The following is a 14,018-nucleotide window of genomic DNA, read 5'->3' on the forward strand; positions in this document are numbered from 1 at the left end:
TCAGGAGAACCTGAGTTCAAATCCAGCCTCAGACACTTAACACTCACTAGCTGTGTGACCCTGGGCAAGTCACTTAACCCCAATTGCCTCACTAAAACAAAACAAAACAAAACAAAAAAGAAAGTGGACTTGAGAGTATTTGGTGCTTCCAGGCCTGTCCCCTCAGCTTGTTTCCTGCATCAAATCTAGGATACACTGGGTGCTTCCATCCAGCACTGGGATCCTCACTCTTGGATATGCAAGTTTTGTTAAACATTCATTCCTGCTATTTTATAGTCACAGCTTATCTAAACCCCAGTCTTTACTCTTGAGGAGTTGGTTGGGGTAGACCTGGGATTAGAATGATTCCTAGTATTTTGACTTCCTGGTTTGTTTGTTTTTTTCTGCCACAATTTAAGAGCTATTCTGGGAAAATCAGGGACATTTGTATATTAAAGAAAAATGAAACATGCTCTTTCTGTAACTAGAGTCTGCCTCCCATTCCCCTACTGCCTGAAATCCACCATTAGACAATTATTTTCCTGGGAGTCAATTCCTGGCCTTGTGATTAACTAGCTATGCAAGCATGAGCAATCACTTCCCTTTGCTGGTCCTCAGTTTAAAATGAGAAAGTTGAACTAAATAATCTTTTGGGCCTCACCCTGTGGTAATAATGTTCTCTGATTCTATACAGAGCCATAACTAAGGTGGGGTGATCAGAGCCTTGCCCCAAGGCACCAAAATTTAAAGGATGCAAAAAATCAAACACATGCACTCTAGCAGCAGAGATGTCACTAGAGTTACTAATTCTCCCCCCCCAACTTAAATTTATCTTAATTATTCTTTTTGTTATTTTCAAATAAATAACAACATTGATTTGAAGGCACAATTGGATTGTTTACCCAAGGACACATTTTTAGCTATTTGCCCCATCACCAAAGCTTCCTGTCTGACTTCCCACTTCCTTGACATGCAATTCTGATCCTGAGCTTCTGTTTTTCCCTCCTCATCCCCCCTTACCTGAAACCCCTCTCTCTGTCTCCAGGAGCAGGAAAAGGAGGCCAGGAGCAGATCAGCCTACATCTCCACGCTCCCCAAATCTCCCCCTTGGGGGAGGGACTTGGATGAAGACAAAGATGAGGATGATGAAGGCTCCCCAGGGGGCTGTGACCCTGCAGCTGGAGGCAGTGGCAGCTCCTTCCACAGACTTGTCTTCTAGGGGTCTTGAACCCCAATTCCATACACCCTTCCTAGCCCCCAGCCTGCTCTAACGCCCCTTCCCTTGCAAGGCCACCTCAGGCCCCTTATTCCTTAAACAGGACAAGAGAGGGTGGGCTCCGAGGTTTCACCACACCACCTGCTCCCCAGGCCCTGAGGACTTAGAGTGGACAGGGTCCTATTTTCACATATAGGAAGCCGACTTGTTCTTCCTAACCCCAGACCTGTTCTTCCTCCCCTAGCTTCCTAGCAGGATTAGGAACAAAGGGAGAAAGTTAAGGAGGAGCAGATTTCAGCTCACTTCCTAACAGCTGTTCAGTTAGGGAGCAGGCTGCTTCTCCATGGGGAGTGAGCTCCTCATCGAGGGAGATATTCAAGCAAAAGGCAGATGACCACTTGTTGGGGATATCATAGAGGGGGTTTCTATTCAGGGACAAGTTGAACTAGATGACCTCTGAGGTCCCTTCAAGCTCAGAGATTCTCTGACCACACCTTCCAGGGAAAGGGCATCTAAGGAAGAAGGTCTGACCCTTTTCTGAAGGGTAGAGGCAGAAGTTAATGGTACAGGCCCAGCCCAGGGCCCATCGGAGTGTGGGCTTCTGGTCTGGTCAGTCTGCTTGAGGAACTGAGTCATCAGGACTCAGAGAATACCCGAGCAAGGTCTGCGTAAAAGTCCATTTAAATGCCACATAAAGGCTTGTCCTCACTGGTTCCACTGAAATGCCTACCGTGTGACAACAGCAATTTCAGGGTCCTGCAGGAATAAGGCTTTGACTCACATACATGTGTGTGTGGTGACCAAAGACAAACGCCTTCTTTCTCTGGGCCTGATTTATGCAACAGTCATAATCCGTTACAAAAGGACATGATCAGGTTTGGGGAGAAGAGGCCTCACTGACTTTCACAGTTCTAATCTGTCATCAAACAGCACTTGTCCCTTTACCCCTTTTCCTTTCCCTCCCCCTCAATTTCCCCATCACTCGAAAATACCACCACCCTTCCCTGATAATACACCCTGAGCTCTCAAAATCGGGGAGATGGTAAGATAGAGGATGCGTGAGGGAGTGTGGGTGTTGATGTCACCTTTCTTTGCCCCCTAGTGCGGGTCTCTTTAACCTGGGACTCACGGACCTCCCCACCCCCCACACCTCCATAGGCCCCATGGGTAGATCTCAGGGTATCCACGAACTTGGAAGGGGGGGAAAAAGACATCTTTATTTGCATTCGCCACTGAATTGGGCATTTCCTTCGATTATTTTAAAAGCATGATTGTGTGTGTATGGGGGGTAGGGGGGTTCTATTATAGGCGTCACCAGACCATCAGAGGGGTCCATGTCCTCATTAAGGTTAAGCCTCTCTGTCCTGGAATGTTGACCAGAGCACTTGACTCATTATTCTCTGGAATCTAATTCAGAGCTGTGAGAGAACTCAACCCTTATTTTATAAATGTGGAGACAGGCCCAAGATGACCTGCTCAGGGAGGCAGCAAAGACTCAGGATCTTGACCAGTTTTTGCCAACTGCATGCACAGTATAACGGGGAGTGGCCTTGCCCACTCCCCTCTGCTCCCTCTTCTCTCAGACAGGGGAGACTCAGCCTCCTGCTCCCCTGGTCCCAATTTACCCGTGATGGCTGTTTATTTTTACTAAGAAAGAGAGAACAGTGCATTTTGCAGCTAGGAGAGAGGTGATGAGCCAGCAGACACTTCTGTTGGGGATGTGGCGGCTATATTTTCTGTAATTTTGTAATTCGGATCCATTAGATCACAGGAGGTTAAAGCCGGTCGTCAGTGCCGAAAAGACATTAGTCCAACCTCATTTTATAAATGAAGGCACTCACAGGTAGAACTGGGATTCCCACCCAGATCCTCTGACCTAACACTTTCCCTAAACTGTGCGGCCTCAGTTTATCCTCATGACCTCCTACTCATATGGGTGGTAGGTTTTTTATCCCCATTTTATAGATGAGGAAACAACCTCCGAAAGGGTTGATTCGTGAGCACCCCCTACCAGCCTGCTACAGTGCCTGATTATACCCATTAGAGTTGCCCATGCTAAGATTCTTGTATCTTTTTTTAAACCGGGGAGCTGGATTCTTGTTCTGATAGTGAAGTGGGTGATCTCTGACATTCACAGGAGTTAAAATTGGAAGGGCCCTTGCAGCTGAACTAGTCTAAGGACTTCTTTTTAGAGAGGAGAAGACAGACTCAGAGGCAGAAGTGACTTGCCCAAGATCATACTTCCACCATAATAGTAGAGTTGGATTTGAATCCAGTTTTGAGATCCTATGGGTCTGTGACTATTTTCCTTCCTATGATCGAATTTCTCTTGCCTGAGTGGCCTGGGAGTGGGACCCCACAGCCTGGCCAACTGGAGCTGGCATTTGGGCCAGACTCTGGACCAGGAATTCCCAAGCTGGGTCCTAAGCCTGATTCTGGCAGTATGACTTTGGGTAAGTCACTCTCCCTCACCAGGATGGTCTGTGATCCTGGGTATGGCCTCTTATGGGTAAAGTTTTAGGAGAAACGATGCTCCTGGGCTTTGGGCAGGGGGAGCAATTCTTCTCCATTCTCCCGGCAAATAGCATGGGGAAATCAAGTTCGTAGTGGTAGAACTGCAGGTCGATCCCAATATATTGACATTTCTGTTGCACTCTCCGTACCAATCCTGGTCCCATGTGAGGAAACAGACTCAGAAGGAATGATTACCCAGATAGTGCCAGAGACAGGACAGGAACCCAAGGCAAGTCACCAGAGGCATATTAAGACTCAGCCTGATGCTCTTCTCACTCCCCGAGGCAGCCTTTGCAATGAGGAAAAGGGCATCTGCACCCCAACCTATCACAGGAGGAATGGTGGAATCGCTCCCAGCCTGGGGCCTGGGGCTCTCAGATGGTTATTCTTCTTCATCCTTTTCCTTATCCCTTGGAGCTGAGGAAATACTAGGGGTTCAAATTTGGGAAGATTTCCAAGGGGAAGCTCTTCTCTCTCCCTCTTCTCCTGCCTTCAGTCCCGACCGCAACATTGTCTCCTAACTATCCCGAAGAGGGACAGGCCGAAGGGGAGGGGGAAGAAAAATGTGGGGAAGCAGAGGGTTCAGGGATGTGGCAGCCTCCCGGTGAAAGAGAAGTCATACTATTTTGGAGTCAAAGTTCCTGGCTCTGACACTTGGAGACAGTGGGATGTTATTTAACCTCTCGAGCCTCAGTTTTGTCATCTGTGAAGTGGGGGTACCATTTGCATTCCTGACTTCAACTAGTTTTTGGAGGAAAGTCCTTTGAAAGCCATAAATCATTATAGAAATGAGAACTTATTAAATGGAGACCCAGGGAGTTGAAGATGATTACACAACGATTGATTGTACCCAGAGCTGAGACTGAAAGTGAGGTCTGAGGTAAGAGAAGAAGTAGGGACTTGATAAGAAAGGGAGGGGAGAAAATGGGAGTTCTTTCAAGAGATCTCAAGTAGGGTAGAAGAATCCAGCAACCTGGCTGGACAACAATCTGCAGCGGAGTGCAAATTTTAGCTCTGCCACTGATTCACTGGTACACAGTCACTTCAATAAGCCTCAGTTTCCCCATCTGAATAGAAAACTCTCAGCCTCAGTTTCCTCATCTGTAAAATGAAGGGGTTGACCAGATGACCTCTTAAGTCCCTTTCCAGCTCCAAACAGGATCCTATGAGCTACAAGTTAGGCAGCAATACTGGCCTGGGCTCATGTCCTGGCTGCATGTCCAAGCAAATCACCTCGACTTTCTGAGCCTTGTGGTGTCTTCCTCTGAACCACGAGGATAATACTTGTACTGCCTACCTCCTGGGGTCTTTGTGTGAACCTTAAAGCATCCCAGACATGTGATTTGTGGGTGTTATTCTGTGATGGTGGCTGGGCCCTCACCCTCCATCTACCATTCGCGTCAGACACAGACAGACTCAGTGGATCAGATTTCTCTTTGCCTTTATTCTTGCCTTGCTGTCTGTGGCAGTGAACAAGGGGATTCACTTTCACTGGGCCTGTACCATATTTCATCAACGGCAGAAACATTAGCTACGTTAAACCCATTCCCCACCCTCCACCCCCTCCCACCCCCACCCTCAAGACCTACTTACAGGATAAATACATGTTACAAAGGCTGCTTCTTCATCTTCTTTTAAAGGAAAAGAATAAATTAATAATTTAGGCCATTGGCCACCAACAGCGATTTGAGGAAATGTGTCCATTTTCAATAGTTAACATCTCAGGTACACAGTGCACTACAATCCATTTCTCTTCCTTGGGGAGGGGGAGGTGGTATTGGGGGAAGGTTTCCCACAAAGACCACCCTTCCTTCCCCCTTGTACCCCGGGAAATGGTTCTAAGTTTCAAGACACAGACACTGACACCAACATAGACACAAGAGCACAGCACTGGGTATTGCCCGTTGGGCGACAGACTTGCAGGCTCCTCTGCAGCCCCCCACCCCACCCCAAAGTCTGGCTACATGGCCTTCCAGATCTCTTGGGTTCTTCCTGCTCATTGCAGAATACACGAATGTCAGTAAAGCCATATGGAAGCTTAAAGATCATCCAGTCCATGGAGGGGATGAGGGGGTGGGGGTGGGGGGCACGGAGGGAAGGACCTTGATATCTTTCTGCTGGCCTGGGTTCGAGGGCTCATTGTCATTCTCCATTCCCCCATGATCCCAACCCTGAGTGGAGAAGGAGGCTGCCTCCTTGGCTCACACCCTTTGTCCATTTTTCATTTCTCTATCTTGGTCCCAGGGGTTATAACTAAAACCCACAGCTCAAGACTGTGGTTCTCTATTCATATATTCCATACATACCCCTATATTACCCTAGCCTCTTCTAAATACAGCCCCCTGCAACTTCCTTCCAATCTGCATTGAGCTGGACGGCAAAGGCCAGGCTGTAGGTGACGTCACCAGTGTGTATAATATCTGCCTGCAACCCTGTCAAGAAGCAAGGTCCAAGGACTAAATGCTGGACCTCATTCTGTGCATTGTTGGGGGTAGGGGGGTTAATTCTGTAGCTTCAAATCTGGCAGGTGTGGGAATGTGACTCAAATCGGACAGAAAGAAGACCTAAGTTGTGAAGCCAAGACTCAGAGCAAGGGGGGTGGCTAGGTGGCGCAGCAGATAAAGTACCGGCCCTGGATTCAGGAGTTCCTGAGTTCAAATCTGGCCTCAGACACTTGACACTTACTGGCTGTGTGACCCTGGGCAAGTCACTTAACCCCCATTGCCCTGGAAAAAAAAAAAAAGACTCAGAGCAGGGCAGTAGGGGTTTCTTAGGTCACCAAGCCACCTGAGGCTTTAAAAAGCCTTTAAATACTATTCCCTGCTGTTTCCCACTGCTCCTTAAAGGTGAAAAAGGTTCTTTCCAATGGCAGCCCAGAGGGCCTTGGGCCTTCCTACTCTTTACTGGTGTGTCTTGGAGTCCAAAGAGGTTCTCCCAGGAGGCTGCGACCATTGCATCCTCTTTATAGTCAAACAATTGGTCTCTGGTCCCAGGCTTAGCACCAGGAAAACACTTGCCTTTAGCACAGAAAGTTATGGCTGAGAGAATGTCAGACGAGGATTGTTTGAGTTAGAAGGGCCTTGGGCCGCTGAGTCTAACCCTTGTGTTTTCCTGGGTTTTCCCATTTAGGGTCCTCTCAAAGCGGGTACCAAGCAGGTATAGGAGAATGCGAAGCTTTATTACAATCAGAGCCAAGCAGCTACCAGAAAATATGGCTGGGATTGAGAGCTCATGAACAACTAGCCATTCAGGCTAGGGTTTTGTATTTGTTTTTTCATTTTCATGTTAAAATGATTTGGGGAGGGGGGAAAATTGGCCAGTGTTTCTCAGTGTGGTGAGGGAGAATTCTATTTTCTTCAAGACTCTTCCATTTCTAACAAAGGTTTATGAGCTAAGAACAAGGAAAGTGCCCTTCCCTGCCCCTACCAAACATGGCCTCTTAGGCTGACACTGTAAGAATCCCCCCTCTCACTGAGGCCAAAGAGTAACTTAGAAATAACAGGCCAGAACCTGTCTGTCCAGAGTTAACTCAGCTTCAGCCCTAGTCCAATGAGGTAGGTTGCTATTACCCCATTTTTTGTGATGGGGGAACTGAGGCACAGAAGGATGATGTGTCCTTGATCTAAGGACCTGAAGCGTTGGAGGTATGTCGCTGATTAGCTAATAACCTTGGTGCTGGGTATCCTGCAGCTGTTGGGTATCCTGCTTCCCTATTTTTCAATGCCTTTTCTTGTCTACATTTGGCTCTTCACTATTTCTTAGTCTCCTGGCCAAAATGGCTGAGGGGGGTGAGAGAGGAAAGGTGTGGTTGAACAGACAGTATTTTCTGTTGGGGGATCCTCTGGGGACAACTGTCCTACTCCTCTGCAGTTCTGAAAGAGATGGCGGCATGGGATACTGAGAAAAGCATCACCCTGGGCTCGTGTCTCACTACTACTACTACTACTACTACTACTACCACCACCTTGAGCCAGTTATTTCACTTATCCAGACCATCTGCCAAATAAGGAGATTGGACGAGATGGTCTCAAAGGTCCCTTCTAGCTATAAGTCCTATGAAAATTACAAATAATTGAGTTTATGAGGAGTAGCCCATCACCACCACCTGGCAAATCTTAGGAAACTGCCCGTCCCACTATGGGGAACAGCTCCTACACAGGCCTTCTCTGCCTCCCAAAGAGGCAGGCCTAACTACTGCTTCCTAAACCCAGCAAGAACTTTGTTCCATCATAGCTACAAACCAGGCAGGCCCGCAGGGAAGACTGATGACCATGCCCACCCCCCCCCCCGGTTCTGATCTCTGGGGCACCTTGTACATGTGTGCAAGGCATATTTGGTCCCTAAGGCTTTCCATTCTTTGATGCGTGCCTGCCCCCACCCCCAGAAAAATACGGGCTTGGCTTTGAGGATTTTTATCCTTCCCGAGTAGGGATATGGGGGAAATGTCCAAGTTGAGCCTGAAATAGACTTCTTCCCAGTCCTCACAGCCTGCCAGGGCCCACTACAGAACTCCTCCTCCAAACACTGCATCTTCCTGACGTCCATAACATCAGTCCTACCTACATTTCCTCTTCTCCACGTGACATTCATTACCTGTCTCCCCACTGCCTCTCCCTTGCGCTCAGCATCATCCCTCTCCCCCACCACATTGCTTCCATGACCTCCTTTTCCCAGCGAATTTCTCCCATGCAAATGTCAATAACACCATTAACTGCACAGCAGATGCACTTTACCTGGACACATGACATGACCCTCTCCAATGCTGCGTTTCAGGCCCGTGTGCACTGCATTAATCCACTCCCATAAAGTATCAGCTCAGATTCTTCATTAACCCTCCAAAAGCCTTCCCTTCCATTATCCTCCTTCATACATTTCACCAGCCTCTCAGCCCCTTCCCTACATTCCCCCTCCCATGGATGCCTAGTTCCCCTCTAACACCATGTACCTCCAAGCACTGTGGTTTTCCCCTTCCTGGCTTGGAAAAACTGCCCTCTTTCCTATAGTATGTCCCCTCCATCCCCCAGAGGCCCATCATCCAAAGTCTGAAGGAACACCTTTTGCTCTAGCCCCAAGGTGCCTAAGGATGTCCCTTTATGCTGAGCAGGGGATGCTCCATCCCAGCAGGGGCCTTGGCATGCTCATCAAATCTCACAGGTCCACAGTTTCGGTGTCTGGATGTTCAATGTCCACAGCCTCCAGGGACTTGATGTCCTGGTCTTGATTTTCTGTCTCCCTTGGTCTATTCTGTTTCTCCCTGTCCTGAGCTGCAGGAAGCAGCTACTCTGAAGGGTGGGGCACTGCAAATGTCAGCCGACACCCTGGTCCTTGGTGCTGACATCTCCCCACCTTGCCTCAGCCCCTGCCTCCTTGACCAAAGCAGGCCCTGAACCCGGGGAAGCAGATCTCCCTGATGTTGGGGGTTCCCCAGACAGAGTGGGCAAGGATCAGTTACCTCTAACCAAGACTCCCCACTTGTTCTCCATTGGGAAATATGCCCCCTGCTGAAGCCTATGGGGATAGGCTAGCAGAACTTCTTAATAAACACGTGATCTCAAGGCTGAGAGAAGTGGGCCAGAAATCTGAGAGGCTGGAAGTGAGGGAGCAGGAGGCTGTGACACAGAGTGAGCTCTGAGGGGGGGGGGGGGCTCTGAGTTCTGGATCCCAAGGAGGGCAGCCGACCCTGGCTCAGAGGAGGACACTCAGGGCTAGGGAGCTAGAGGCAACTGCAGAGACATTTCAGCAAAAGCTTGCGGGGGAGAGAGGCAGAGGTGGGGAGGTTCTGGGCATTCTCAGTATTGCTCAAAGGTGTGGTCCTGAGCTGCTGCCCAATGGGCAGAGGGAGAGCACTACCCAGCCCCTGGATGAGAAAGCCCCAGCAAGCACTTCCTCCCCAGTGGAGGCCTCAGGAGACTGAGAACCTAAAAGGCTGGGCCCACAGAGCAGGGCAGGGACCCCAGGGAGGAGGGAGGCAGGGAAGGGGAGGCAGGAAGAAGTTGGTTACAGGGAGACCTCCTTCCCCGGGTCCAGGGCCTGCCTTGCCATTCACAGCTTGCCCCCCTTGCTGGGCTCTGAGGATTGTCGGACGTCTGTCCACTCCTGCATGGTGTTCTGCAGAGCCTGGGTCTTTTCCTTGTCCACTTGCACGTAATCCACTTTCTCGTCTGATGTGATGGATGATGTAGATGGCTATGGAGCAGAAACACAAGCCAGCATGAGTCCCAGGGGTGTGGCCTGGCCTTCCTCCCAGCAGAAACTTCCCCCTTCATTTTCCTGAGCTGATACCTAGCTGGTGGATTTGTTTTGAGTATACTATCCATGTCAGTTCACTGGTACAGGGAACTCCTGGTGAAGAAAGGAGGCAACTCTACCAGTGCAGGTCACTATCTTCTCTGCAACTTAGGGTCTTAGAAAATGACTTGCCCAGGTTCACAGAGGCAGAATGTGTCAGAGGCAGGCCTTGGCCCCTGTCTGAGGCTGGCTCTGGATCCACTACTCCATGGCTGTGACTATTGGCTAAGTACCTCCAAGGCAAACACTGCCATGGACCCTTGTGCCCTTCTCTGGGCCAGGGGACTGGTGGAACAAAGGAGGTGTGAAGGAGCCACCCTGCCACCCCCATCCCCAACAAGACTGTTGCGGGCAAGGAAAGTGTGGTGCAGACCTGGAGCCATCTGAGGGAATGGCATTCCCCAGGGGTGAGCCCTTTGGGCAAGAAAAACACAAAATTAGTTTCTAGGACTTTGGTAGGGAGCTCCCGAGAGCCCTAAATAATCTTCCTGAACTTCTTTTAGATGGTCTTAGGAACTGCTTTTGCCAGGAATGTTTGATTATACTTTTATGAAATGGATGACGGACCCATCGCACTAGATGGGAATCATGACCAGTTTTGACCTTCAGTATATGGTGTGAGATATTGGTCTATACCTAGTTTCTGCCGTATTGTTTTCCAGTTTTCCAGCAGTTTTTGTCAAATAATGAGTGTTTGTTCCAAAAGCTTTGGATCTTCAGGTTTGTCATACACTAGATTACTATAGTAATTTACTATAGTGTAATTTGTACCTATTCTATTCCACTGATCCACCTCTCTCTTTCTTTCTTTTATTTGGGGGGGAGGGGGGAGCGCCACAGGAGAATGAGGGTTAAGTGACTTGTCCAGGGTCACACAGCTAGTAAGTGTCAAATGTCTGAGGCTGGACCTAAACTCAGGTCCTTCTGAATCCAGGGCTGGTGCTCTATCCACTGTGCCACCTAGCTGCCCCCACAAAGCACTTTATAAACCCATAAAATAAACCTCAAATAAGTAAAGGATTATTATTTAATTAAAAGTTTACTTCTCTCCTTATACTACTCTGCTGATGGCATGACCCACTCGTTACCCTGCATTCTTACCCTCCACCCAGAATGGTGGCCCAGTCAGTCCCTGGGACGCCCTACCCTCCCTTGCCCTCTTGGTACCTTTCGGTGGGGGCTGGGCGAACTTGGCTGGAAGTCCAAGGCTAAGTAGTCCACACTGCCTGTGCTCTTCTTGGGAGCAGGGCTGTTTGTGCCACTGGGAACAGGGGATGCTGACACAGGATTTTGCTGTAACAAAGGGCAAAGGTATAAGAGATGGTGTCAGCAGGGAGTTCTCTACCCCCCAAAGAAATCCCCTCTGGGATTGGCCTTTAGACCTTAAACAAATATAACTTGAGGGATGCAGACAGGACTCAAAGGGAGAGAAATAAAGGGGAAAGATGGTTGGTGGGGTGGAGCAATGATTTTGTTTGCAGGAAAAAAAAAAACCCTTGAGATATTCTGTAAATCATTTCAGTCCAAGGAAATTAAATTTAGCATCTATGGTACTCCTACCTATAAGAAAGAGGGCTTCTACCCAATTTCTCCTGTCATGCCCCACTGTGGCATGAAGGGACTGAACCCCTTCCCTACCCCCTACCCCCACCCTGGGCTCTAGAAGGCTCCTCCAATGGAGCATAAACTCTGGCAGGCTCCATTATCTAAGGACCCGCAGAGTAATGCTGAGAGAAGCTTGTTACTGGATCATCTTCTCTACCCGAAGCATCTCATTACACTGCCAGCTAAAGGGAGGAGGAAAGACATACATCCCTGGCACCCATGAAATCATGGATCTCAGAAGTACTGAAGGGGAAAGCCCTCTCGTGGCCCTTTGCTTATGCTACTCTAATGCACTTGTCACTTAATACTGTGCATCAGAATCTTTCAGCTCTAGAATCCCTGCCCTGAACTGGAAAGGACCTTGGAACAGAGAATGTTAGAGATGAAAAAGAACTTAGAACATAGAATGATAAAGCTAGAAGGGACCTTGGAGTTTCCTATCAATCCAGCAGGACAAGAATGACCAGATGGTGTCCAAACTCTTGAGTCATAGAATTGAGGAGATCAGAACCAAAAGAGAGCTTAGAACACTGAATATTGGAACTGGAAGAGACCTTCTAGCATATAACAACAACAACAAAAACAATGACAACAATAATAAGCAAAATGAGGATGTATATAGTGTTTTACAAAGCAGTTTGGGCTGGAAGGGACTTCAGAACAGAGAATGTTACCTTCACATATAGAAAGACAGAGCTGGAGGGACCTTGGAGGTCATCTAGACCAGACTCATCATTGGCTCTAAGAGGGGAGGTCACTTTCCAGGCCTAGGCCCCTTATTGCCAGTCTGGAGAAGCACTCATGGGAGATTTAGGGCATTTTCCCATTTAAAAATACTAACCGTTCTCCAGCCCCCATGAACTCTCCCAACTTGTGAAGTTTAATGAAAATAAAAATTATTTGTGTACATATATCATCCTCACCCCACCCCCAGGGGACTGTAAGATCCTTTGGTCAGGGGACATTTCATACACCTCTATATCCCCTTTAGTGCCCAGCACAGGTTTCTGCACAAAGTGGGCATTCACTAAAAATTTGGTGAACACTGGAATGAATGACTGGATCCTTAGCGTCTTTGTCAAGCATGGCCTAGGCTCTCAGTATCATACACCCACACAAGATCTTCAGATCAGACGATCTGCCCTGTTAAATTTAATGTGCCTCTTCTCCACTCCCCTCTCAGACTCTGTCTTCCCAGCAGTGCTTACCATGGGGACGTAATTCTCCTCACTGTCCCCTGAATCGGTGCTGGTGATGCTCTGGGTGGAGACAGGACGGCAGGACTGGGAAGAGCTAGCATTGAAGGTGTGACTGTCCATGGGAAGAAGAAGACACACAGTGAGTTAAGACTACAAGGGCCAAGCATGGCAAATGATGCTTTTTTTTGTTATTGTTTTTTGTGTTTGTTTTTTTTAGTGAGGCAATTGGAGTTAAGTGACTTGCCCAGGGTCACACAGCTAGTAAGTGTCAAGTGTCTGAGGCTGGATTTGAACTCAGGACCTCCTGAATCCAAGGCCGGTGCCTTATCCACTGCGCCACCTAGCTGCCCTGCAAATGATGCTTTTTAAAGAAGACATAAGCTCAATAAGGCTTTGTATGTCTACCTCATATGTCATGACTTTTCCTATATTTTTTGTTATCAAAAGTCTTGTTATTAGCTAAAGACTTTTCAGATGAGGAAAGAAATAAAATATGTTGTGGTACTTAAAAGGATCAGATGTGTGAAATGCAGCAGCTTGGTCCTTCAAGGTATTCTTAAATTCTGATCCTTCCAGAATCAAAGGCTCGTAGAATCATTACTTCGACACATTAGGACCACAAAATGCTAGAATTTAAGAAACTACAAATTTAAGAATTCTAGGAATCACAAAATCTTAGCATTTTGGAAACTTGGAACGATAGAATCTTAAATACTAAAATCCTGGCATCACAGCATCTTAGGGTGATACAAGTAGATGTTGCCTCTGCTGTTCCTGCCAGTGGTCCAAATGTACAATAAGGGCAGAGAGAGGAATACACAAATGGTGATGGACAGTGTCATGAAACTCAAGTGTCCTATCTAGACCACAATGATCACTACTGAGATGAGTTCTTGGGCATTCTCCAGTATGGACCAAGGGACTCCTGGAGAAAACTACAAGATGAAGAGGATACCTCCACAGTAATAAAGGAACACATCAGGTGGGCACTAAGGCTATGAAGTGTTATCATCCAAAGACAACCATGCTGTTATGGGAAGGGCTAAGGAATGCTATACTTGAATTATAGAATTCTAGAGTGAGAAGTGATGTTGGGAAGCACCTAGTCTAACCCCCTCGTTTTATTCATTATTTTTTAGTCCTATGACTGAGAGACTATTGTTGGAATTCAGCTAGACTTCAAATCCAAAGACATAACTTATGTAAAGCATTTCTGA

At 47.8% G+C, this 14,018-nt stretch overlaps 2 protein-coding genes across 3 annotated transcripts in view; one reads left to right on the forward strand and one right to left on the reverse strand.

The window, feature by feature from the left end:
• USP35 (ubiquitin specific peptidase 35) overlaps nt 1–5,263 on the forward strand; it is an 81,862-nt gene extending 76,599 nt beyond the window's left edge. The window contains exon 17 of the mRNA XM_043993206.1: nt 1,025–5,263. Within this exon, the coding sequence (XP_043849141.1) occupies nt 1,025–1,198 (174 nt within the window). The 3' untranslated portion in view covers nt 1,199–5,263. The remainder of the gene's footprint in view (nt 1–1,024) is intronic.
• A 12-nt stretch (nt 5,264–5,275) lies between these two features.
• GAB2 (GRB2 associated binding protein 2) overlaps nt 5,276–14,018 on the reverse strand; it is a 251,707-nt gene continuing 242,964 nt past the window's right edge. For both annotated transcript variants that reach the window (XM_043993203.1, XM_043993204.1), the window contains exons 8-10: nt 12,811–12,913; nt 11,165–11,290; nt 5,276–9,895 (exon numbers count right to left, since the gene is read on the reverse strand). In XM_043993203.1, coding sequence (XP_043849138.1) covers nt 9,752–9,895; nt 11,165–11,290; nt 12,811–12,913 — 373 coding nt within the window. In that variant the 3' untranslated portion in view covers nt 5,276–9,751. The remainder of the gene's footprint in view (nt 9,896–11,164; nt 11,291–12,810; nt 12,914–14,018) is intronic.

The sequence above is a fragment of the Dromiciops gliroides genome, chromosome 3 (assembly GCF_019393635.1).
Source record: "Dromiciops gliroides isolate mDroGli1 chromosome 3, mDroGli1.pri, whole genome shotgun sequence".
Lineage (NCBI taxonomy): Eukaryota > Metazoa > Chordata > Mammalia > Microbiotheria > Microbiotheriidae > Dromiciops > Dromiciops gliroides.